The 27,195-nt window shown below is 38.5% G+C and overlaps 1 protein-coding gene across 3 annotated transcripts in view; it reads left to right on the top strand.

The window, feature by feature from the left end:
* Window positions 1-27,195, top strand: part of LOC134351576 (coiled-coil domain-containing protein 91-like) — a 208,120-nt gene that overhangs the window by 108,891 nt on the left and 72,034 nt on the right. For all 3 annotated transcript variants that reach the window (XM_063057916.1, XM_063057915.1, XM_063057917.1), the window contains exon 8: window positions 19,050-19,157. In XM_063057916.1, coding sequence (XP_062913986.1) covers window positions 19,050-19,157 — 108 coding nt within the window. The remainder of the gene's footprint in view (window positions 1-19,049; window positions 19,158-27,195) is intronic.

The following is a 27,195-nucleotide window of genomic DNA, read 5'->3' as shown; positions in this document are numbered from 1 at the left end:
AGTATCTTCCACAGTGAGGATTGGCACCAAATACTTAAGTTAATCCTCTATTTCTTTGTTCCCCCATTATTACGTCTCCAGCGTAATTTTCTAGCGGTCTGATATCCACTCTTGTCTCTCTTTTACTCTTTATATATCTGAAAAAAATTTGCCTTCCTCTTTTATATTATCAGCTAACTTACCTTCATATTTCATCTTTCCGCTCAGTTACAAATCCAAAGATTAGTTCCAAATACTTTCCTTGATTCAATTCTGTCCACAACCTCGGGCGTTATTTTCATAGAAGTTGTTTGACTGGCTGAGTTCTTACAGCATTTGTTTGTGTTTAACTCTGTTTTCATAAGTACCCCATCTGGTGGTGTAGCTGAGTATCAATTTAATTGTCCACTTATGATTAAAATCAATGCCAAACACTGGGTTTTGAATGTTTTCATAAAGGTTAACTTCAAAAAAATTTCAGTCAAGAATCCTTACAGTGTATTGATCTTTTTTGATTAAATGTAACTCTCTTTGGGGTAGTTGTTGGGTATTAAGTTCATTACCTGACAGTGTACAAATTAATAAAGAATAGATGGATATTAATATTTAGAGCATTCTACTGTATTTAAGAAAAATGATTGATACTCTACAGATCATTAATCTATATTGCAAAAGAAATAATAGTTACTAAATCAAATACATACATGCAATCTAATGCCATGATATAATGTAATTTAACTGATTTTTCTGAATGAGAAACAGAATCAGATTTAATATCACTGGTATATGTCATGAAATGCATTGTTTTGCAGCGGCAGTACATTGCAATACCTAATAAAATCTAAATTATACAATATAAAGTGTATATAAAATATGAATTAAAAAGTAGTGAAAAAAGAGAGGAAGAATAGTGAGGTAGTATTGATGGATTCATTGTCCATTCCATTCTGATGACAGAGTGGAAAAAGATGTTCCTGAGTGTGTCTCTTTAGGCTCGTGTACCACATTCTTTATGGTAGCAATGAGAAGAGGGCATGTCCTGAGTGATGGGGATCCTTAATGATAAATAACGCCTTTTTGAGGCATCACCTTTGGAAGGTGTCCTGGATGCTGGGAAAGCTAGTGCCCATGATGGAGCTAGCTGAGTTTACAACTTTCTGCAGCTATTTCTGATCCTGTGCAATGTCCCCTCCATACTAGATGGTGATGCAACCAGTTAGAATGCTCTGCATGGTACATTTGTAGAAATTTGCAAGTGTCTTTGGGAACACAAGAAGTCTCCTCAAGCTCTTAATGAAATATAATGAGATCTTGCCGCCTTTGTAATTGTGTCAGTCTGGTGGGTCCAGAATAAATCTTCAGAGATGTTGACACCCAGGAACCTAAAGCTGTTCACCTTTTCCACTGCTAATCTCTCAGTGAGGGCTGGTGAATGTTCCTCTGACTTCCCCTTCCTGAAGTCTACAATCAATATCTGGTCTTACTGACATTGACTTCAAAGTTGTTGTTGTGACACCACTCAACCAGCTGATCTATCTTGCTCCTGTACACCGCCTCATCACCATCTGAAACTTTTGTCAACAGTAGTTGTTGTGGATGCAGAAGAAAGCTGAACAGTGGGCTAAGCATGGATCCTTGAGGTGTGTTAGTGTTGATTGTCAGCTAGGAGAAGATGTTATTTCCAATCTGCACAGACTGTAATCTCCTGGTGGGGAAGTTAATATTCCAGTTGCAGAGGGAGGTACAGAGGCCCAGGTTTTGGAGCTCGTTGATTAGGACTGAGTAAAGAGCAGCCTGATGTAGATATTACTGTTGTCCAGGTGATTCAAGGCTGAGTCAAGAGCCAGTGAGATTGCATCCGCTGTAGACCTTTTGTGGTGATAGGCAAACTGCTGTGGGTCCAGGTCGTTTCTCGGCAGGAGTTGATTCTAACTGTGACCAACCTCTCAAAGCCCCTAATCACTGTAGATGTGAGCGCCAACTGGGTGATGGGTGCTGAGGCAATTCACCCTGCTCTTCTTGGGCATTGGTATGATTGATGCCCTTTTGAAGCAGGTGCACACCTCTGACTTCAGCAGTGAGAGACTGAGGATGTCCTTGAACACTCCCGCCAGTTGGTTGGCGCAGGCTTTCAGAGTCCTACCAGGTACACCAACAAGGCCTGATGCCTTGTGAGGGTTCACCCTCATGAAAGATGTTCAGATGTCAGTTTCTGAGATGGAGATCACAGAGTCACTAGGTGCTGCAGGATTTGTACGGATGTAATCCTATTCTCCCATTCAAAGCATCCATAAAAGGCATTGAGCTCATCTGGGAGTTTTTTTTTCCCTACAGAAGTGAATGTGGCTACTGCTGCCTATTACAGCAATCAATAAAAGTAAATATTTTTCTTATTTTTATCCATTGTGTATGTATTTTAGCCACTGTTTAGTTTTTAAAGCTTATCCCTAGAGTCAGTAAAGGTCTAAGTAATTCAGATATGTTGAAACAAATATTACCTATATGTATATATGGATTTAGATTTAAAGATAGAATTTTAATACCTTAATTAATTAACTGTTTTCAGGCATTGATTTAAAATAAACTTTCTCTATGTTACATTAATATAAACTGCATGTTTCAAAGTTTCCACACTTGGTTGATAACTCTTAAAAAGGCAATTTTATGAACCCTATCAGTTCATGGAACAGGGTGATTGAAAAACAAAAGACATGGAATTACTCAGCTTTGGCTGACTTGGTAATTATTATCATTTTAATTTTCTATTTATGGATCTGATATATGTCTCTGAGATACCATAAATGATATTACGTCTCACTTTGAACCATTCTGGACCTTCTGTTTCGAAATCTGATCAAGTTCATATATCCTACAATAAGTTCAGCAACTCAGCAACTCACTTCAACAATAGTTCACTGATTTGCCTTTATTGTTATTTTCACAGTTATGACATTATATCTTGTCTTGAAAGCTCAATATCTAGACACTACACTGTTTGGGAAATGGATTCAAGATTTCAGCTGCACTATTTTGTCAAAACGTTATTTGAATTCTCTCCTTAAATAATAGAGCTTTGATTTTAAATCCCTTCAATGGGTTGAGTCTCATTGATATATAGGAAGCCGCACTGGGAGCACTGGGTGCAGTATGTGACCCCAACAGACTCGCAGGCAAAGTATGTTTGACCCCAACAGACTCCCAGGTGAAGTCTTCCCAATGTAGATTGGAAGACCGCTTTGCCGAGCACCTACACTCCATCTGCCAGAAGAAGCAGGATCTCCCAGTGGCTACATATTTTAATTCCATTTCTCATTCCCATTCTGATATGTCAATCCATGGCCTCCTCTACTGCCACGATGAGGCCACACTCAGGTTGGAGGAACAACACCTTATACTCTGTCTGGGTAACTTACAACCTGATGGCATAAACAAGATTTCTCAAATTTCCAGTACTGTCCTCCCCACCCTTCTCCTTCACCATTCAGTATTCCCCATCCCCTTTTCCCTCTCACTTTACCTACCCATCGCCTCCCTTTGGTGTTCCTGGCCCTTTTTTTTTCTTCCATGGCCTTCTTTCACTCCTATTAGATTCCCCCTCAAGCCCTGTATCTCTTTCATCAATCAACTTCCTTCTCCCTCTTTTTAAATCTACTTCTCATCCTTTTCTCTTCGGTCCTGATGAAGGGATTTGGCCTGATATGTCGCCTGTACTCTTTTCCATAGATGCTGCCTGGCCTGCTGAGTTCCTCCAGCATCTTGTGTGTGTTGCTTGGATTTCCAGTGTCTGCAGATTTTCTGTTGTTCTGATTAGTCCTTTCAAGCAGATAGAACAGAATCCCAGGAATGCAAATTCTGTATACATCCTGTTTTTACATTTTAAAACAAGGTTTAAAGAAAAAGGTGTTGGTTGGGACAGAATACATGTAAACAGAACTAAATATAATTTGTCAGGTTACACGTTAAATTTGTATCTGCATAATATTATAAGTTAAAAGGTTATATTTTAAACTTGGTTAACTTCCTGTCAGGAAAAATGCATAAAAATTAACATTGTTGAATGTTTTATTGTGCCTAAACAATTATCCTTGCAAAGCACAGCTAGAGTTGGAGTTTGATGACATTTCATTGTTGCAGTCAAGGTACAGTATGTGTCACAAATGCTATTCTTTTGCATTTTAGAAGTTCCTTTTTGTTCAATAACACGAGGTTCTGCAGATGTTGGAAATCCAGAGCAGCGCACACAACATGCTGGATGAACAGTCTTGGCCCAAAACGTCTGCTGTTTATTTACTTGCATAGATGGTACCTGACCTGCTGAGTTCCTCCAGCATTTTGTGTGTGTTGCTGTCCTTTTTGTTCAGAGCTTTTTAAATGTGAAGTTGTTTTAGAAGAAGCATGGTTCCCTTATTGTTGCTCATCTCTGGTTATATATTGTTCTGAGGGAGATTTCTGATATCTTGACACAGTGGTTATGAGGGGCCCTGGAACTTGTGGAATGGTAGGCTTTAATATTTGGAAATATTTGGAGGGAATGTTAGATATAATGGTGTGACCTGTCTGGAGGCTTTTAGGATTTAGAATTGGAGGAAAATTGGGTGCCATGGTAGCATAGCAGTTTTGTGCAGCGCTATTACAGTTTAGGTCATCAGAATTCGAATTTCAGTTTGGTCCCCTCTGTAAGGAGTTTGTACATCTTCCCCATGTCTGCCTGGATTTCCTTCAGGTGTTCTGTTTTCCTCCCTCTATCGAAAGACATACCAGTTAGTAGATTAATTGGTCACTGTAAATTGTCCTGTGATTAGGCTAAGGTTAAATAGGTGGGTTGAGGTTGCAGCAGTGCTGATTAATTGCATATTGGAGTATTATTAGCAGAGATTGTCTGAGGAAACGTCTGATTATCATTTCAGGTTTTCTAGGAATCTAACCATGTTGCAGAAGCATGTCTTAATAACCTATAAGACAAACTATCTGTGAGAATGCCATAGTCTCACTGGATACATTAATTTGACAAAATGCAGCTTCTCTAAGACTATTAATAGCTTATTTTGAATTTGAAGGTTACAGTCGGCCCTCCTTATCCGCAAGTTCTGCATGCGTGAATTTAACCAACCATGAATCGAGAAAACCCAGAAGAGCTCTTCCAGCACTTGTTGTTCGAACATGTACAGACATTTTTTTCTTGTCATTATTCCCTAAACAATGCAGTATAGAACTACTTTACTAGGTATTTACATTGTATTAGGTATTATAAGTAATCTAGAGATGATTTAAAGTGTACAGGAGGATATGCGTAGGTTATCATGGATCGGGATCGGAAAAAAAACGGAAGTCCTCTTACTAAGTAAGTCGGAACAGGTACATCCGATATATAGCGTCAGTTAGTCAAACGTTTGTCTTAGTATATAGTATATATTTTGCCTTTCTATGCATATAAAACACTTAAGAAACATATGTTTCAGCGCCAGGTTCAGGAATGGAAGTTCCTGAGTTCGATCCAGTGACAGACCGCTCCCGAGACGCTCTCCATCCCTGCCGGGTTGATGTGGAAGATCAAAAACCCAAAACCCTAAAACCCAATAATAAAGCCACTGCGTTGCTTAGTAATAATTGTAGCTTTCATCGGCGCAGGGCCTTTCTCACTTTATCCTTTAAAATTGTTCTAATCGTTGACCATCTGTAGCCTAACACTTTTCCAATGACCGATGGCGTTTCACCTCTTTCCGATCGCTTTATTATTTCCACTTTATTTTCAATCGTGATCGTGATTATTTTCGTGAACAGAAACACTGCGGAATCACAGCTCTGTTGCCAGGTCCTAATGTCCACCACACTGAGACAGATTAAATAAGGTCCGGGGTTCCGCTGGGTCCTAAGGTGCATCGCATTTAAACAGGTTAAATAAGGACTTGAGGATCTGTGTTTTCTGGTATCTGCGAGGGATCCGGGAACCAATCCCTCATGGATAAGGAGGGCCGACTGTATTTTCCATCACCATCCACCAAATCTAATTTGTAAAGATACATTTCTAGCATAAACCGTTAAGCACACATTCTTCTTTTTACAATTAGTCTCAGAGAGTGTGCAATTTCCTGAAATGCACATCTGGCATGTACTAAAATTCCAGTTTTGTAGAACAGTTACTGAATTGGATAACTTGTATTATTTTAATAAATGTTTCCATATATAAAAGTTGGATCTTTAATATCCAATCTCTTTTGCATGTTTTAGGCTTTTGTGTTCTTTGTTAGTAGGGATAAGCTTTGTTAATTGTAATGGAGCTGAAGAAGAATGTAAAGATTAGTGCAATTTAATTTTTTTGACGTTTCTTCAATACACTCCCAGAATTACTGTTCTGTCCCAAAGGCAAAAGAAAGAAAGAACACCACGTACATGGCCCTGGCATGTCAGAAGAGCTTAACAGCCAATTAAATACTTTTGATGTGTAGTTGCTATAATATAGCATATGCAACAGCCAAACTGAACATGCAGTCCCGCAAAAAAAAAACTAAAGGATAAATGACCAAATAATTTGGCCCATGTAGTGCTAGATTTTATTGACAATACTACAGTTAGCCCTGCAAGCGCCAGCAAGTTCAGGAAATGCAGATGGCCCCAACTTGCTGGCAGATTTTTCCTTGTTACGCTGAGAAATTCGCTCTTGGATCTTGCAGCAGGCTAACTCGTTCCTCTTGAATGTTGAATTTGCAGCTGTGAGGAAGAAAGGTGTACTGTACGTACAGCTAGTTGCATTGTAATTGTAATTTTTAAAAATAACATTTCAATGTATCAATTTTGAAGGATTTTAGATGTTTCAAACTGTCAAGATATATTCAGAAGCACTGGAAAATCTGACCGTTTTGGCAGATGGCAAAGTTCCGGCCATAGCTTTGCTCTCAGAGCTTATCAGAAGAGTGCTGACAGCACGACTTGTCATGGCCTACTTATACATTTGATTCGTACTGTACAAGATCCTGATGCCATGCAGCGATTTGTCTTGTGGCTCCTTGTGAGCAAGAATATATTTCCATGTAGATGAGGAAATCCATCATAATTGATGTAGTTTAGTGATTTTTGTAGACTCTGACACTGGCCCCAATCAGTAAGCTACTATTTAATAATTAGTACAGGAAATTATTGGCCACAAATACACTGCACATTCTCAAGAGTTAATACCATGATCTCTTGAACATGTACAGTGCTGTACAAAAGCCTTATGCACCCCAGATTTTTTGTATGGTTTCAGATATCATGGCCTCCACAGAGCCCTGATTTCAACATCGTTTAGGCTGTCTGGGATTACCTAGAGACACAGAAGCAATTGAGACAGCCAAAGTCTGCAGAAGAACTGTGGCAAGTTCTCTAGAATGCTTGGAACAACCTACCAGCCAATTTTCGTATAAAACTGCACAACAGTGTACCTAAGAGAGTTAAAAGCAAAGGGTGTTTGTTTACTGCTCTTTATAGTAACATTTTTGATATTTAGAAATTTTTCATTTCATTATTTTTGAATGCATATTAGCTTTACAGAACTTTTTACATGTGCCTAAGACTTTTACACAGTACTGTACCTGAGAGGACATAAAGGCCTTAGTTTAATGTCTTAAAGTGACAATACTTTTGGGCAATGTAAGGCTCCCTCAGTACTGCATTATGCAGTACGGAATTATGCGCTGAAATGTCTTGGAAATGGATCTATAACCTTTGGATTCAAAGGTGTGAGTGCTGTTAGGTTATGAAGGCAAATAATTTTCTTGGTTAAGAAAATAAATGTAATAATCCTTTTCACTTGATTGTCCATAGTTTATTTTACCAGAATGCATGCTCAATGATTTCAGATCTTTTTCATGACTGTTGTTCAAGTTCAGTTTATTGTTTGGTCATGGTGTGAAGGGAAATGGGGAGAAAGCAGGAGATTGTGAATGAGAGGGAAAATGGATCAGCCGTGATAGATAGCAGAGCAGATGTGATAGCCAAATCTGCTCCTATATTTTATGGTCTTATTGTCATTCAGCCATATGCATGTATACTGCTAAACAAAACAATGTTTCTCAGGACCAAGGTGCACAACACAGTACATATAACTCACATACATAACACGTTAATATTACCACAAATAAATTGAAGAATAATAAGGCGCATTTTACAGCATATGTTCAAAAGTAAACAGTATAGTGCAACTGTTGCTTCGTATGTGATGAGACCTAGGTGGTGGTAGGGAGTTCAGTAGACTCACGGCCTGGGGGACGAAGCTGTCTCCCATCCTAACAATTCTTGTCCTAATGCTATGGTACCTCCTGCCTGATGGTGGGGGATCAAAGAGATTGTTGGATGTATGGGAAAGACCTTGTGAAGGGGTTTGCATTTGCAGCGCTCCGGGTAAGTATTTCTGATGGGTGGAAGAGAGACCCCAATGATCCTCCCAGCAGTCCTCGCAGTCCTGTGAAGGGACTTGCAGTCAGATGCCTTGTGATTCCCGTACCTGCTGGTCAGGACACTTGATGGTGTTCCTGTATAAATTGGTTCAAATGGGGGTGGGTAGATAGGGAACCCTGTGAGTGATTACCTGAAGTATTGCACTGTTTTCATATGTATATAATAACGTTTGTGTGTTAAAATCGGCTGACAAGTAAATAATGGTGGCTCTGACATTCTTTTCAAAATGATAGTGATTAATGAAATGTAATGTGGTTTCTACTAAGCAAGTAATGGCACAGTGAAGCATTGAAGGAAGTAACAAGCAGGCTTTAGGTGTCTGAACAATGGGATCAACATGCAGGAAACAGCACATCCTAACGCCTGTACCATTGTTTTGGGAGATTTGAAAAAATCACTGATCAATTACCATCAACAGATCACTTACAATACCACTGGAAACAACACACTGGACCATTGCTACACCACCATAAAGAATGCCGACCGTGCTATTCCATGCCCTCATTTCGGGAAGTCTGATCACCCGGCTGTACTTCTACTCCCTGAGTATAGGCAGAGACTGAAGACTTCAGCACCAGTAGAGAGGACCAAGAAGGTATGGACAAGGAAAGCACAGGAGCTTTTACAGGACTGCTTTAAATCAGTGGACGGGACTATATTAAAGGGTTCATCTTTGAACCTGGATGAATATGCTGCAGTTGTCACCGTCTTCATTAAAATCTGTGTAGATGAGTGTGTGCCTATAAAGACTTACTGTACATTCCCAAACCAAAAGCCGTGGATGAACCAGGAGGTACGTCGTCTGCTGAAAGCTAGATCTGTGGCATTCAAGTCTGGCGACCCAGACCTGTACCAGAAAACCAGGTATGATTTGCAGAGGGCTATTTCAAGGGCGAAGAGACAATCTTGAATGAGCTTGGAGACAACATCGGATGCACAGCACCTCTGGCAGGGTTTGTAAGACACTACTTCCTACAAAGCAAACCTCAATAGCATGAACGGCAGCGATACTTCACTACCAGATAAACTCAACGTCTTCTATGCCTGCTTTGAGAGGAAGAACACAACTACAGCTGTGAAGATCCCTGCTGCACCTGATGACCTTGTGATCTCCGTCTCAGAGGCCGATGTTAGGCTGTCTTTAAGGAGAGTGAACCCTCGCAAGGCGGAAGGTCTAGATGGAGTACCTGGTAAGGCTCTGAAAACCTGTGCCAACCAATTAGTGGAAGTATTCAAGGTCACTTTCAACTTATCACTGCTACGGGTGGAAGTCCCCACTTGCTTCAAAAAGGCAACAATTATATCAGTGCCTAAAAAAAATAAAGTGAGCTGTCTTAATGACTATCACCCAGTAGCACTCACATCGACAGTGATGAAATGCTTTGAGTGGTTGGTCATGAGTAGACTGAACTCCTGTCTCAATAAGCACCTGGACCCATTGCAATTTGCCTATCACGACAATAGGTCAACGGCAGACGCAATCTCAGTGGCTCTCCACGCGGCTTTAGACCACGTGGATGACACAAACATCTATGTCAGGATGCTGTTCATCGACTAAAGAGCTGATTGTGAACTTCAGGAAGGTTAAGATGAAGGAACACACCAATCCTCATAGAGGGATCAGAAGTGGAGAGAATGAGCAGTTTCAAGTTCCTGGGTGTCAAGATCTCTGGGGATCCAGCCTGGTCCCAACATATCAATGTACTTATAAAGAAGGCAAGACAGCGGCTATACTTTATTAGGAGTTTGAAGAGATTTGGCATGTCAACAGATAAACTCAAAAACTTCTATAGTTGTACCGTGGAGAGCATTCTGACAGGCTGCATCACTGTCTGGTATGGAGGGGCTACTGCACAGGACCGAAAGAAACTGCAGAGGGTTGTAAATCTAGTCAGCTCCATCTTGGGTACTAGCCTACAAAGTACCCAGGACATCTTCAAGGAGCGGTATCTCAGAAAGGCAGAGTCCATTATTAAGGACCCCTTTTCTCATTGTTACCATCAGGGAGGAGGTACAGAAGCTTGAAGGCACACACTCAGCGATTCAGGAACAGTTTCTTCCCCTCTGCCGTCCAATTCCTAAATGGACTTTGAACCCTTGGACACCAACTCACTTTTTTTAATATACAGTTTTTGTTTTTTTGCACGTTTTTTAATCTATTCAATATACATATACTGTAATTGATTTACTTATTATTATTATTATAATTTTTATTTATTTTTCTCTTCTATATTATGTAGTACATTGAATTGCTGCTGCTAAGTTAACAAATTTCACGTCACATGCCGGTGATAAAAAACCTGATTCTGAAACAATCAAAATATTCCATTTTGACTGATTGTTTCTGCCAGTTCTGGTATATAATCATCATTGGACTTGCATGCGCTTCACAATTTTCATTGCAGACCAAATGTGTGCCTATTTGGTTACAACCTCCCTGGATGGTTGTGGTCAAGATGGTGCTGAGCTGTGATGTCAATCAAAGCTGTGGCTCAGTTAGGCTTTTAGGGTATGAGGAATGGTTTTAGGGGATAGCACAGGGAGTGAGGGGTCAGGTTAGGGTTTAGGGACAGGGATGAATAGGTGCTAGAGGTCAGGGGCAGTTAAATAAATGTGGGAAACAGGAGTCAGTGGCGGAGTAGAGGTCGTAGTGCGCCATGGTCGAAGGGCAGCAGTTTACGTGGACGGATATTGGGTCGGCAGGCGATGCAAATGAAGAGCAGCCATTCTCATAGTCAATGAATTAGGTTGGCGGGCCCCATGGACCAGGGCTGTTGACCATGCAGGTCAGCGAGTCCAGGGGGGGTCAGACATCCATGTGAGTTGGGAGCTTGAGGCCTGAAGTTCAGTGTCCGTGACTGGTGAGTCCTGGGATCGATACTGAAAATCGAAGCCCAAGGGTCAAAGATTGAAGTTAGCAATCTGGACGTTAAGGCCTGTTAGTTGAAACCCTTGAGCTGGCGCCACAAGTCAGGGTCCTGATGCCTGTGAGCCCACCGGAGGCTTGGAAGCAGCCTGTTCTGGGGTTGGAGGGTTGTCTGTGTATGTGGGTGGGAGGGAAGGGGCTTGTTTTGCTGATTTTACTTTGTTTTGTTGATTGCATTGTTCTGCTGAAAATTGTGGTCATGCTATATTGCTACTGGTGTGTGTTGCCGCTCTTGCAGCTGCCCTCAGTGATCCTTAGTTTGTGTTAGCAACACACACAAAATGCTGGAGGAACTCAGCAGGCGAAGCAGCATCTATGGAAAGGAGTACTGTTGACATTTCGGGCCGAGACCCTTCAGCAGATTTTATGTGTGTTGCTTGGATTTCCAGCATCTGCAGATTTTCCCTTAGTTTGTGTTGGCTTTTAACAAAAACAACACATTTCACTGCACAGTATGTTCGATATATATATGTTAAATAAATGAATCTGCACCTGAAATGATCAGGAAGTGAATATCTGAGCAGCAATCAAGTATGTCCAACAGAAGAATAAGGAGTATAGAAACATAGAAAATAGGTGCAGGAGTAGGCCATTTAGCCCTTCGAGCCTGCACCGCTATTCAGTATGATCATGGCTGATCATCCAACTCAGAACCCTGTAACTGCCTTCTCTCCATACCCCCGATCCCTTTCGCCACAAGGGCCATATAGAAACATAGAAAATAGGTGCAGGAGTAGGCCATTCGGCCCTTCGAGCCTGCACCCCCATTCAGTATGATCATGGCTGATCATCCAACTCAGAACCCTGTACCAGCCTTCTCTCCATACCCCCTGATCCCTTTAGCCACAAGGGCCTTATCTAACTCCCTCTTAAATATAGCCAGTGAACTGGCCTCAACTGTTTCCTGTGGTAGAGAATTCCACAGATTCACCACTCTCTGTGTGAAGAAGTGTTTCCTCATCTCGGTCCTAAAAGGCTTCCCCTTTATCCTTAAACTGTGACCCCTCGTTCTGGACTTCCCCAACATCGGGAACAATCTTCCTGCATCTAGCCTGTCCAATCCTTTTAGGATTTTATACATTTCAATAAGATCCCCCCTTAATCTTCTAAATTCCATTATTATTTACTATGTTATTTAATTTTATAAATTATTTAGTATGTTGCTAAATAATTCAGAATTGTGAGTATCAGCATCATGTGTTATAATATCGGCAAGAATTTCTGTGCTGCTTGAAATAGATAGTTATTGGCAATAATAATTGGAGAATTCCTCCAGATCAAGAGTTTGTTGATTTGGATGTTTAATTTGCAACCAAGTAATGTTAAAATTTCTATTTAATTTTCCCCAAATGACCAACTTTAGTCTTGAAAGCATTTTCCTTGAACAGTTGAAAGCTCACATTTTCTGCACTAACCACTGAGTGAGATTGCCAATATGATGGGACAAGTAATAATATGGTCGCTTGCCTTCGTAAATATTGGAGGTTGCTTTGGTTAGGTTAGTCAGTTGCTGGGTTAATTTTGATCTTCTTCATAAAATTAGCACAAGAATAAAATCTGTCTTGTGTTTTCCTGAGGCGTAGGTACATTACTGTCAACTTACAATAGAATTGCAAGTTAACAGCTGTGTAACCATACTATCAACTGACAAGGGTACCAATTATAGATCACCTTTGAAACTTACTACTCTTTCTTGCATTTCTCAACATCGGTTCACACTGCATGGGAGTTGAAGAAATGTACTCGTATCTGAATTCAGAAAAAAAAATGTGAAAACATTATTCTGAAAAATTATTAATATTTAATATGTTCAGGTGCAAAGCCTATGTGTGTAAGCAAGCATATTCAAGTATTTCAAAGTATATTAAATAACCAGACATTCCTGCAGACTCTGCTCTCATACAAAAGTAGTTTTAGCTGTGGTTGTGTTTTTAACTACGAAATAGTTACTCACTAAATTGTATATTTTTGATAAATAATTAGTTTTGCTACATACAGTTTCTTATCCACATGATATACATCTATCATTTCAGTATTATCTAAAGAAAACGGGAAATATAAAGCACCTGCTGTCAAGTAAGAATAAATTCCCTGTGTATTTTCTATATTGAATGTTGTTACACAGTCTGTTTGTGGTATATGACATAATGAAATATTTTTAAAATTCATTACTTCTGATGATAGATACATAACCCTTTTAAACCTTGTGTGCCAGGTTTGCACAAACATTTCAGAGCAATGAGGGTTAAGGGTTTCTTGTCTTCTGACCATACAAGTCCTAAATGTAGTGGATATGGATTAAAAGGAAACCTTTTAGTTTAGTCAGAAAGCTTATTTGCTGGACCATAGCCAAGAACATTGCAGGCTTGTAGTTAACTAAAAGGCAGAATGTTTGATGTTGATATTGAATGGCTGGAATTGAAGTGTCATTCCTGATCACTTATTGTATACTGCTTAAAGTATCACATGATAAAGATTTCTGAAAATAGTATTTTTGTGGATATAATGAGGTCTTTTTAATAATGTGGCATAGATGAAATTGAGCATAAGTTTTAAGTTTAAGAAAGTTAAACACTCGAAGCGAGAGACTAACCATTTTTCAGGGTTTTACTGTGTGCTGTCCCAATGATCACCTGTTTTCATTGTTCAAGCTACTCTTTCCCTGTTGATTTAATGTTGAATTTGTGCTTTTCAGTGTGTCAGGATTTGTTTGCTATTGATCCCCAGTGTGCAAATGGACTTGTATTTCAGTTTAATGGTCGAATGAGCGCCAGTTCTTTTAGTTGGATTTTGAGCTTGGGTTGATTTTACTTCCCAGAAATTCATGCTCAATTCCATCAATAAACCCAAAAGTAGATCATGTTATATTGATAGTGTAAAGCCGTATGTTGGTCTGGCTAGCCTTTTCGATCTGGCTTTCTTTGCTAGTGTAATATTGGTCAGCAATCGTCTTAATACACAAGATTGTAAATTCTGCTTTGACTCTTGTTTCATTGTTTGTTTGATTTATGTAGACTTTATTGTAGGGTCTCAAATTTGGCATGTACTCTAACTCTGTATGTTGAGCCTTGCAGAGACTGTACTTGTTTAAGCAGATGTTCTGTGTTTTTTTTTGTTTCCTTTGGAGTACTAAATAGGCATAATTAAGAGTTCTTCCTAATAATCCTTTTAATGTTTAGTAGGATGTTTGAGAATGGCAGTGTCACTAATTTAAAGTTGTTGTGTAGTTAATCATTAAGATTAGAGGCAACAATGTAATTTCATAAAAGCATTTGCTAGATTTTTCATTTGTCTACCATCTTTCCCATTGATGCTGATGAATTTTGCTGTTTTAGCCAAATAGGCAAAGTAGTGTTGAGTTCATTGGATTTCTGTCCTCATGATTGGGGAGGACAGTGTGGAGTGATTCATTGTCAGTCATTTGCCTAGAATAGAACAGGACAAGGTGTGTAGAAGCATTTGGATATTAAATTGAGTCACTTTATCAAAATATGGTAGCTCCAGACTGGGACATGCAATCTTGCAGAAATTGGATTTATTTCTATGACAGTAATAGTGCCAGCAATGGTGGGAAATTATTATGCACCATCCCTCATTTATGCAGACACATTCATCATCTGACATCAACTGCGGGAAAGGCTGAAAGTGACAGCATTTGGCAGTGACTTGTGGAATGATTACTGAGCTAAATATCCTTCTCTGCATATATGGCAGAATTAACATTTCTGAATGAATAGCTAATATTATGTACATAAAAGTTTTTATTTGCTTTTGGTCATCTGTATCTGGCAGAAGACATGTTCTAGATCACTTGGACACATGAGATTCTGCAGATGCTGGAAATTGTGAACAATGTGCACAAAATGCTGGAGGAACTCAGCAAGTCAGGCCGAGGGGTGATTGATAAGTTTGTGGCAAAAAGGTAGAAGGAGTCAATTTTAGGAAACCTAGCACATTTATTTTTCAACATAGTCCCCTCCTATTATTAACCTCAAACTTTCTGCATAATCACTCAGAGTTGAACTGCATGTGCATGTAACGAGAGCTGTATAACTCATCTCCTTCTACCTTAGGACACAACCTTATCTATCACCCCTGCTGTGGGCACTCTCTGGAAGGCCAAGATCTGTATGCTCCACGACCGCTAGACTAAGTGTGTAAATGTAGGAGGGGACTATGTTGAAAAATAAATGTGCTAGGTTTTCTAAAATTGACTCCTTCTACCTTAGGCCACGAACTTATCAATTCCCTCCCCCCCGCCCCCGTATATGGAGGGGAAGAATCAGTTAACAATTTGGGCTGAGGCCCCTTCAACAGGACATGCTGAGTTCCTCCTAGATTTTGTATGTGTTGTTCTAGAATATTTGTTATGCCGCCCTTTGTAGAGTGTGTTCAGTTATAGAGCAACATTAACGGGGCCTCAGAATGTACTTTAGTCTGCATGAAATTTGTTTCATTTACAGTGCCTTGATGCAAAATTAAAGTTGAGTTTATTGTCATCTGCTCAAGTACATTTACATACAGGTGCAATGAGAAACTTGTTTAGCTTGCACTATGCTACAGTGTCTTGAGGTAATGAGATATGGATTACACCATTCAGTCCCTTGAAAGAGTTTCACCATTCACTGGGATCCTGGCTGATCCAGACACTAACTAAAGCTCCAACTTGTATCTACATCTGTATGCCTTTAGTTAACAGAAAAATTTAAAATCATTTGTCATGGCATGTATTGCCATTTGGGTTAGACAGCTTGGACTTTCCATTGTTTTTTGCATCAAGTGTTTGCTAACCTCATTCCTCATAGCCCAATAGTTTGACAAAAACTCTGGTTCTATATTCACAATAAACAGAATTAGTTCTCCTATATCAAAACTGTAACCTCCTGATTATATTTAAAAATTTGGAAAACTATGTCTGATTTGATTAAATTCCAGCTAATGCATCCCTTGTCTGTGTTATCTTAATAATGTTATACCAGGAATCTAGGTGTTACTTTGATATTATGTTACATTCTCTTCAAAGCCAAAATACTCTACCTTGACATCAGTAGAGAAGAATCAGTAAAACTCTAGCAAGTCAGGCAGTGCATATGGGGACTAGATTAAACATTTTGCATTGATGACCTTTCACCAGACTGGGAGTCATTGACATGAACCGTTGACCCTATTTTCCCCTCTAAAGATGCTACTTAAGCTCCTGAGTATTTTTACAATATTTTCAGTAATGATTTTGGATTCCCAGCATAAGCAGTTTGTGTTTTGGTCTTCAGATATATTCCCAGACCTGTACGGCCTGAATAATTGTAGGTTAACTTGAACTCCTGTCTTTCCTTGTCCTTAAGAAACAGGCTAAAATTCTGTTAGTATGTTAATTACTTTTTCTCCTTGTTCATGGCATTTTAAGGATTTTTGAATAGGAACTTATGATTCTCTTTGCACTTGAACTTATTGAAACATTGATGTATTGTCACCACTATACTCAAATAAACCAAAACAAATTCATTTAGCAAGATTTTCATTGTTGTCAAGTGACAGATAATGTCCTGGAAAGCTGCATTGAATGGGCAGTTTTCCTATGCAGTTTCGATCTCCTTGCCTATGAAACTGATTATTTTGGAATCTCAGTGATTCAGCATCCAGCTCACCATGATCACATGTAATCTCAATTTTCAGACCAGTCAACCATGTGAGACCTTGTCAAAAGCCTACACAAAGTCAACATATACTACCCTGCTCTCATCAATTGTCGTAGTCATTTTATCAAAGAAAACTGACATAATTACCCAAACACAGAGCTATGCTGAGTATCCCTAATTAGTCCTTGCCTTTCCAAACCAACAAACAATCTGCTGGATGAATTCAGTGTAGTGAGCAGCATCTATGAGGGTGGAAAGGCATTGTTGCCATTTCAGATTGCAACAATGCTGCCGCACAGATGATGTGTGACCCACTGAGTTACTCCTGAAGATTGCTTGCTATTCCAGATTCCAGCATCTGTAGTCTCTTGTGTGTACTTCATGCCTTTGTAAATGTAGATCGATCCTCTGTTAGTATTCCCTCCAGTAACTTACCTATCACTGATGTTAGGCTCACCAACTTGTGCCTTCCCTGGCTTGTCCTTGCAGCTCAGCTTGAATAAAGACACATTATTATCCATCCTCTAGTTTTTTGTGGCTAAAGAAGATTTTTAAAAAGTTCTTTGGAGTGAGTCCTGAGATGGTAGGATTGCTATATGAAGAGAGGTTGTCATCTGAGTTTATATTCAGCAGATTTTTAAAAGTATGAGAAGGGATGTAATTGAAACATGAAATTCCGAAAGGTCTGGACAGGCTGGAGGCAGAACGATATTTCCCCTAGCTGGTGTATTTAGAATGACAAGTTACTGTCTTCTGCTACATGGACAGAGGTTCAGGAATGATTGAAGAAAGATTTCTCTACTCTGAGTGATAAGCCTGTGGAATTCACTACTGCAGAGGACTGTAGAAATCTGTTTCCGAACACAGTACATATAAAAAGGAGATGGATAACTGTCTAGTTACAAAAGGGATCGATGGTTTGAGAGGGCAGGAATATAGTTTTGGAAAAGATGATTAGCCATCTTCAGTAGCTGAGTGGGCAAAAAGATTTGCTCTTCTTCCTGCTTTCTGTGTTTCTATGATTTTTTTTGTTGGCAAAAAGAACAGTTGCTATGATCTTTTTTAGGCATGAAGAACTGTAATTCAAACAATTACATTACATTAATCTGAATTACATCATTTTGTTGGCACAAATCTAGTATCATTTCCTATAAGTGGTGCAAAAAATGTCCCTAGTTGTTACTGGCTGGTTATTGTCAATCAGCATCGTCATCGTTCTGTGCAGGCTTTAAAATCAGGGGATTATTTTTAGGTTCAGGAATTTTATGACTGATGTACCCAAGGGAGAAAGAGATGTAAGACAACATCATAGTAAATATAACACCAATTTACCAACATTAAAATTAAAGCTTGTATTTAGTACAATTGGATACTCCATTGAATTCAGGAAATGGATAACAGGAATCATACCTTTCTGAGCCATAGCCTTATATCAGAATTTCTGGGCTTTGGTACAGTCTGGTAACTCCTATTTTATTGCACCTTAACTTCCTTTCCTCAAATTCAGACTCATTGAGTGGATCTGTATGGGCTGCTGTAATTGCCCTGCTTCACCTACACGATGGGGTGTTAGCCTCATTGCCTTTTATGCTTCATTTCTTGGAATTTCCATCTGCTTTTACTTGATGTTTTTAACATCATGCTGGCCCATGGGATTTCACAGCATGCAGATTTAATGTGTAGAGGATGTGGTATTTGTCAGTTAGTGAAATATGTCTGGTGGTTCTTTCTTCAGCAGGTTTCATTTGTCTGCGTTCTGTGTGGTCTGTCTTAAATTGACTAAATCGAACCCACTTTAGTCAAGTGAGCCCAGTAGCTTCCCGGTTGCCTGTGACGTGTCTGGGTTTGAACAAGGTGCAGTCTTTGCAAAGGGAATGCTGACTGGGATATTAAATAGCCATTTGTAATAGACTGGATGTTGTGACTTCATATTAACTTTTTAAATTAAAAGTGATCTTTTCTGAAAGATGTACAGCACATTTAATTATAGGTTTGTTTTTTAATCTGACTAATTTGGAGGGAAAACGTGGTATTGTGTTCAAAAGCTGTTTAACTTGGCTTGTTCTTTGTTCAAGGTATTAACAAAGTCTGCTGTAATGCAGCAGCAAGAAACAAGCAGAATATGTCTTCAATCAGCCATAGAGAAACAAATGCAGAAATGTGAAGAATTGCTCAATACTCAGGTAATATTGGCTTGGAACGTAGACACCTTATTTCTTAGTTGCACCATGTGAGTTCAATTATCAGTTGCGTTTAATATGGGTTTGAATATTTTGTATTTTACTTATTTATTATTGTTGTGTTCATTATGTTTCAAACTCTGATGTGTTTCTTCCACACAAGACTTTCACTAAAATAGGTTTATAAATTTCCTCTAGTCATTAATAAGACAGATTTGCCCACAACTTGCTAATTAAGTAATTGAAGTGAAGCTATTCATAAAATTTGCATCAATTTGACATGTTTTACGCCCCCTGTACTACAACTCTAGTACGTTGATACTTATGGGTTTCTGAGGAAATAGCTTCCTGCAGTGCCAGCTATATTCTGGTCTTAGTGAAGAAAAGAGATAGAAATTGTGCTTCAGATAATGCACTGTTCACAGCCTCAGTGTGTTCCAAAGTACATAAGTCTATGAAATACTAATGAAATGTTATTGCTGTTCTAATGAAATGTAGCAGATAAGTCCACAGGCAACAGTGGGGTGAAGGGTCAAAGGGTTAGATGTGGAGACATGAAACCTGGAACCTGGAGAAAAAGTTAAACTTCTGGAGGAACTTAGTGGGTCAGGTAGCATCCAGGGAAAGAAAATAGACAGTTGACATTTTGGGTTGAGACCAAAGGACTGAAGGAGATTAGGGGAGAAAGCCAATAGAGAGAGGCAACAGGGTGGAATAAGAGCTGGTAAGTGATAGATGGATCCAGGTGAGGGAGAGATGATAGGCAGATGGAGAAGGGAATAGTAGGGTTAACATTGGCAGCAGGAAAGTGATGGGTAGAGGCAACAAAGGGCTGTCAAAGATGGAATTTGCTAAAATGGAGCATAGAACCAATTAAGGGATGAGGGATGGGTAGGGGCAAGTTTGAGGAGTGTGTGGGTGATGGACAGATGGTTGAAAAGGAAAAGAGAATGAGGTGTTTGCAGGCTGTGTGTGGCATTAGGTATGTGTAGGAGGAACTGGATTGAACAGTAGGATAGGAAAAGGATAGGGGAAGAAGATTACCTGAAAATGGAGAATTCAGTGGTAGACTACCCAGATGCTGTTCCTCTGTTTAATGTTTTGCCTCACCCTGACAGTGGAGAATAATTAAGATAGCTTACAACTAGATGTTCTAGGTGTCTGTGAAGGACAGGCACAGATTCTTGGTAAACCTAGTCTGCACTCGGACTCACTGACATAGAGGAGGCCACATCGAGAGCGCAGAATGCAACAAATAGGGTTGGAGGTGGAGTGTGTGAATCTCTGCCTCACTTGGAAGGGCTGTTTAGGTCCCCAGATAGTGATGAGAGAGGTGGTATAAGGGCAGGTTGTTACACCCCTTATCATCCAGGGGAATGTGTCTGGGGAAGGGGAAGAGTAAGCAGTCCAGGGCATCATGGACAGACTGATACTTGCAGAACAAGTTGTGCAGGAGAAGATGTGGCTAGTGGTGAGATCACATTGCAGCTGATGGAAATGTTGAAGAATGATGTACTGTCTGGTAGAGTGAAAGGTAAGGGACCAGGGAAACTATCCTCGTTCTGTCTGGGGGAAGGTGGGGTGAGAGCAGGACGTAAGGAATGGAGGAGGTGTGGGTGCAGGCTGCATCAATCATGGTGTGGTGGGATGAGGAAGATGCCCCATTTTCTGAAAAAGGAGGACATCTGATTTCTCCTTTACTGGAAGAACAGATGTGGTAGAGACAGAGAAACTGAGAGAAAGGAATGGTATGGGAGGCGACTGTGGGAGTCAGTGAATTTGTAAAAATGCTCGTTGATAGTTTGTCTCCTGAGATGGATACAAAGAGATTAAGGAAGGGGAGCGGCTGTTGGAAATGATCCAAGTGAATTTGAGGGCAAGGTGGAAGTTGGTAGTGAAGCTGAAGAAATTGATGAGTTCAGCATGGGTGCAGAAGGCAGCACCAAAGTGTGTGTCATGTTATTTTTCAGACTTTTGCCCTCTTAAACTTGTGGTTGGCACAAAGCCCAAAAATCAGTTCTCAGATTTCTCCTTCAAAGTGAATATGTCATTTTGCTACTTGTTTTGCTCCATTCTAGGATATCAGCTCCGTACCTCTGAAGCAAATCCCATTTACTGCTAAAGCGGTGCAACATTTTAACATTTTATTGGTTCTAGAACTGTTTTTAAAAAAATCTTCCTGCTTGCAATATTTTTCTCACATTAAGCTGGCAGATAGAAATGGGTTGTATTTTCTTTGTTCCCACTTGTTTTGATGGAGTACTGGTGATGTTCTGCATTTGATAACCCAAGCTACTGTACAGCACATTTTCCTGAAGCATGGTTATTTGTTTAGTATAGTTCATACATTACAGTCATTTAAATTCGGCATGTTTACCAACCTTTTAATAACCTTTTTTTTTAAAAAAAAGTCACCTTGAGTGCATTATTATATAAGATTTGCATTTTTGTGCTGAGTAGATCTTCTCATTTTGCAATGCAAATACAAAATAAATTTTAAAGCTATTAAAGCAGTTGTCAAAACATTAGCATCAAAGTTAGTTATCTAGTGGCTAAATGATGCATTAATTTTAACATTATGAAAAGGGTTTAGTTTAGTCCCGGTAGTTTTCAAGTAAAGCTAATGATTTTTAGCATGAGAAATTGGGGAAAGAAATTCACAAGTTTGTTCAAAGACATTTAATTTGACAGAAATAAAACTTCCACTATGGAAGTTTGAAGCGTTTATGGAGGGATGAATATGTGGTTTCTGATATGTATTTTTTAATGGGAATTTTTAGAGTTAGAGATGACAATAAACTGGGTAGGGAGTGGCAGTAGACTTGGAAAAGGCTGCTTTGTCGATAAAATATAGTCAGACAAAAGTAATTAAAATAGATAACATGTTGAAATAGATAATTATGAAGTGGAGAACGTTGAGCGTATCAGACTTCATTCTCAATTTATTCAACTGATGGAGAGGAGCCATCAATAGCAGGTTGCTAACTTGAAAAAAGGGGTGAAAATAAATACAGGTCAGCTTGCTTCTCATATGCATACAAAATATTACAGATCACAGAAATGCTTCCTGTTGACCTAACGAAACCAAATTTCCCTCGGATTTATAAAGTATATCTATCTATCTATCTAATCAACACTTGTCCCTTAACTGCTAGGTCACTGCTAGATTAAAAGCCGATGCATAATATTAGGATTTGGAGAATCTTGAGTGCAAATTGCCTGCCGAGGTTAAAACAAGGATAAAAATAGGGACATATTGCAGCTGTGAAAATAAATCATATAGATTATGTTTATCAGTTGTGGAAAATGTGTACTGGATGTTTCAATATGGAAGCATGCCATATGACTCAATCAGTTCCTATCTTGTTTTGGATGGTGAAATAGGAAAATTCAATGTCTATATTATGGGGTTGAAGACTATCCAGTTGGAATATGAGTTGTTGTTCCAATAGTTTACAGTGGGCTTCAACCTGGTAGTGGAGATGACCGAGGAGGGACAGGTCATTATGAAATATAGCTATCATTTAGGACTCAAAAACACAAAGGAAGGCAAGCATCATTACTGCCAGTGTTATTCCAGTTATGTGGTCTTTATCCTCAAAAATGCTCTTCCGAATTCAGTTGGTGGAAGATTTATATTTGCAGATGTTGAATGTAAGGCCAGACCTCTTGCTTGCTTCAGTAAATGCACAAATGATGGCTTTGAGCTTGACCTCTGAGTCGTCAAAAGCAAACATCATTTGCATATTTCAGCATGACTACCTTTTAGGCTTGAGTGAACTTTGTCTTAAGTTGAAATTTTTGTTAGGCTGAAAGTATTGCCCAAGATGACTGAAGCTTAAGGGCCATGGAGTCACACAGCACAGAAACAATGACTTCATGAGTAAGATTATATATTTATAATTCTAATATGGGATGAGACTTTTATAGAATCAAAGGACAAGAGGAACAAAAGCATCAGTTGTAGATTGCAGAAGAGGGAATAGAGAAAATGAATTTGAGAAAAAGCATGCAGAAATGCAAAATAAGACATAGCTAATAACAATACTAAAAATAACCAAAGCCAACAAAATAGATGTTAGGTAATGCACACAAAATGCTGGAGGGGCACAGCAAGTCAGACAGCATTTATGGAGAGAAATAAACAGTAGACATTTTGGACCGAGACCTTTCATCAGGAAAGTTGGAAAATGGGTGTTAAGCGCTTGACAATAAATTTGTAAGAGAAAGCAGAATAAAAATGCAATGTATAGCAATGTTAGGTGGAATTAATTAGGTACACATTGACTTGGTGAGAATGAAAACACAGAATTAGAGGACAGGTTTAAATTCCTATTTGTAATGGAGAAGTGTTGGGTGTCCCAAGGAAGTTAATATTGAACAGGGGTAAAGGACTCAGCAAAATTGACATAATCATGAATATGACTCTAAAGAATGACAAATCCCAGGACAAGAAGGCATCAAACATGCAGTTTTAAGAGATGAAAATATTGCAGATGCCATATATGTAATCATTTAAAGTTTTGTCATTTCTAGAATCATTCCTTTAGTTAGGAAAAATGCTTAAGTCATCTTACTGTTTCAAAAACAACTGAATATGAAACCATAGAGTTATAGACCACTTTAATTTTCCAGCAGTCAGTTTTACGCAGTCTGTAATTAAAGATAGAGTAAATTATTGTTATGAATATTTTTAACAGATCATATAGAATTAGTGTGGATGTATAAAAGATGATTCATTCCTGACAGATGAAATTAAAATTTTTGAAAATATGTCTGAAGAATTGGAAAACAATGTCTATGAATGCTACTGGTATGGACTTTCAGAAGGCATTTAAAGTCTCTGTTATGAGGCAATGAACGGAAACTAAAATTCATAGAAGTAAGGACAGCGTATTGACTTAGAATGATTGAGCCACTTGAGACAAAGTAGGGATGATGAGTAGTTAGACCAAATAAATTTATGGTCAGAAAAAACTGTTGCAATGCCACAACTGTTCGTAATGTTTATTAAAAACTTTAAAAAATTACATTGTAAGGAAATTTAAATGGAAACATTCAAATTTGTTGTGTTGTTAAATGTAAGTAGGTAAAACTGATAACTATTATGGTTTGAACTCATCATCTTTTGAACCTAGGATGAATAAATCAGTACACAAGCAACACCGGAAGTCCAGAAACTTGGGATTCATTTACATAATAGCAAAATAACTAATAAAATATAATTAAATAGTATTTGGAGCACTGGAATTATGTGGTTGGATGTAATCCCACAGCTATATGCAGCTCCCAAGTGCCACCCCTAAGGATTTATTATCCTTGTACAGAGTGAAGCATAGGTTTACTGGAATGTTAACTGATCTCTCAGAGGTGAAATTAGAGGAATTTGAGCAGGAGTTGCTCCCTGTAGAAATTTAAGATTTTAAGAAGCTGAAGAGGCTTATGCAAAGACCAGGGATTTCCAATCTTTTATATGCCATGGACCCCTACCATTAAGCAAGGGGTCCATGGACCCCAGATTTGAAACCTCTGACAAAGACAATTTTTAATGATTGGTTGGGGGTGGGAGGAGCTAGGTTGAGAAACTTAATTTAAAAATTATAGCACAGTGATAGTGAAACATTTCCACGTGCAAAAAGGTTGTAGAAACATTGTTTTTCCAGCTCACAAATAGAACAATGTTAGCTTAGTTATTAGTTTTAATTGTGGTGAATACACATTCACTCTGATATTTAAGGATGAAAGTAATTTCAGATAGTATAGTGACTTGCATTGCAGATCTGCCAGGATTTCATTGAATGGCAAAGTTGACACATAACATGGCATCTTCCTATACCCATATTATCTGCTGAAAATTGTATTTATTTGCTCGAAAACTTGAATGAAACTGCTATGGAATAATTGAGCCTTTGAATGTTTATAAAGAAAATTGAAAATATTAAGTGGAAGATATCCTTTTCTCGTCAAAGTTTAGAGACACTTACTTCCAGCTAGTGTTGTCAGTTGATACATCAATTTTCTGAGTTGTTGCTGCTCTACAAATTTAATAATATAGTCTTTTGATGTCATAACAATTACGTTGGTTCATCTGAGCCAGTTCAGTGCATCTGCACCATTGCATCATGAAAAGATTGTGTCAGTATGTTTGAATAATGAAGTGTATTGACTCATCTATTACCAGAACTGCCACTTGTTTTTTTGCAAAACATAGAACTATTAATAAATGTCTTTTTTCTTCCTATCTGCTATTTTTAACATCCAAATCTCCGTTTTCCGTACCACTCTTTAGAAGGTTGACAGGAAGCACAGGAGTGTATCGTTTTATGATTGGGCTCCCTAAAGGTATAATGTAAGAGTGCATATGGAGAGCAAGGAGCTCCAGCTGGCTGCAGTGTTCCCAGTTAATCAGTCAGTTATTTGTCCATTGTTTCTGTTGCCTCAGGCCTTGTTTTACTCTGATGCACTAATTTTTAAATTACATCAGAACAGCTGTTATTGTAACTATGACATTTTTAGCACGCATTAATATCTGCTTCAGTTATTTCTTTTTTCTGGTGCTTCTGGTGAAAACAGTTAACATTGATATTTAATATTAGATTGGATCCCATTTTTGTAAAAATGTGCATATCATGTAATTATTATTTAATTCTATAAAAAAGATCCAAAATCAATGTTTTGGCTCAGGGAAGCTATACTAAGCATGCAGTAATTTTAGTTGTTATTGTCTTAAAAGGCAAAAAAAATCCTTTTATTTTGTCAGTATCTGTCAATGAGCATTCATGTCTCCTCACCTCTGGATTGAGCATGGCAGAGTTCTAGATTCAGTGTATTGCCTCTGTGCATTGCTTCACTGCTCCAAGAATATTTAAAATTTAATAAAATACCTGCAAAAATGGCAATTTCCATTAATACAAAGGATTCTGCAGATGCTGGAAATCCAAAGAAACACACACAAAATGTTGGAGGAGCTCAACAGGTCAGTTAGTATCCGTGGAGAGGAATGAACAATCGATATTTCAGGCTGAGATCCTTCATCAGTCCATTGTGTTACGCTGGCAATATTTATTATTTTAAAATAAGCAGTTGGCATTTCTGATAGCTAAAATATCACCATTCCTCTCCTCACTTTCACCTTCCTTTCTTCCATTGTTCAACTTTGATTGTAGTAGCTTCACAATAAAATTGACATTTTATCCAGCAGCTTCCTCCTAAACAATTGCCAGTGCAGTTAATTTCTTGTGTCTGCAAGGTGCATATTATGCACAAACCATAATGTTGAATATGTAGTTTCCTCTGATTCGTCTAATTTTAATAATTAAAAATACCATTGAATATTATATATAATTGTGTTTGTATTTTGCTTTAATTAATTCCAATGTAAACTTTGCCTTGCTTCTATCCAAAAGAAATTTTTCCATATCTCAGTGTTCAAAAGATAGAAGTTCTGCCTTCATTCAGGAGGAAAGTCTGGTATGATTCACTGGAAATAGTAAAACCAAATAAATGGTTCTCTGGAGTGTTTTGCAGACTCTAAATGTTAGAATGTGTTATGATGAAGATTGTATTGACAGCTGCTGTTCCACATGTGTTTTACTTGGAAGTGCCATCTAAATACAACTTGTTATATAGTACAACTCTAAGGGAGCTTTCAGCTGAATTTATAAAACAAAGTTAAAATTATAAATAGTTACTTGCCTTGTTCTTCATAGTGAGGTATTTTATTTACAATTGCTTTGACATTGTTGTATCATATAACGCTTATGAGACAAAAGCCATAAACTCCATTTTATTTGTTCGCTTACCCCATTATCCTATTGGTTTTTGTTTTCATCAGTTTCTCAGTGAGCAGCAGGTTGTGGAAAATACACCATTTTAAAGCAGTGAAATTAGGCTACTGAATGGATGGAAAAGACTGTGGTTTTTTGTGAATAATACTTTTGAAAGTAATAACATTGAGATTGTACTGTCTCAATGAGGAGGATGACAGCAGCTTTCATTTCTACAGACAGAGCACTCTAGGAAGGAGTGTGTGTGGCCAAGT

The sequence above is a fragment of the Mobula hypostoma genome, chromosome 9, assembly GCF_963921235.1.
Source record: "Mobula hypostoma chromosome 9, sMobHyp1.1, whole genome shotgun sequence".
In the NCBI taxonomy this organism is placed as follows: domain Eukaryota; kingdom Metazoa; phylum Chordata; class Chondrichthyes; order Myliobatiformes; family Myliobatidae; genus Mobula; species Mobula hypostoma.
This window is presented reverse-complemented; position numbering and strand designations above follow the sequence as displayed.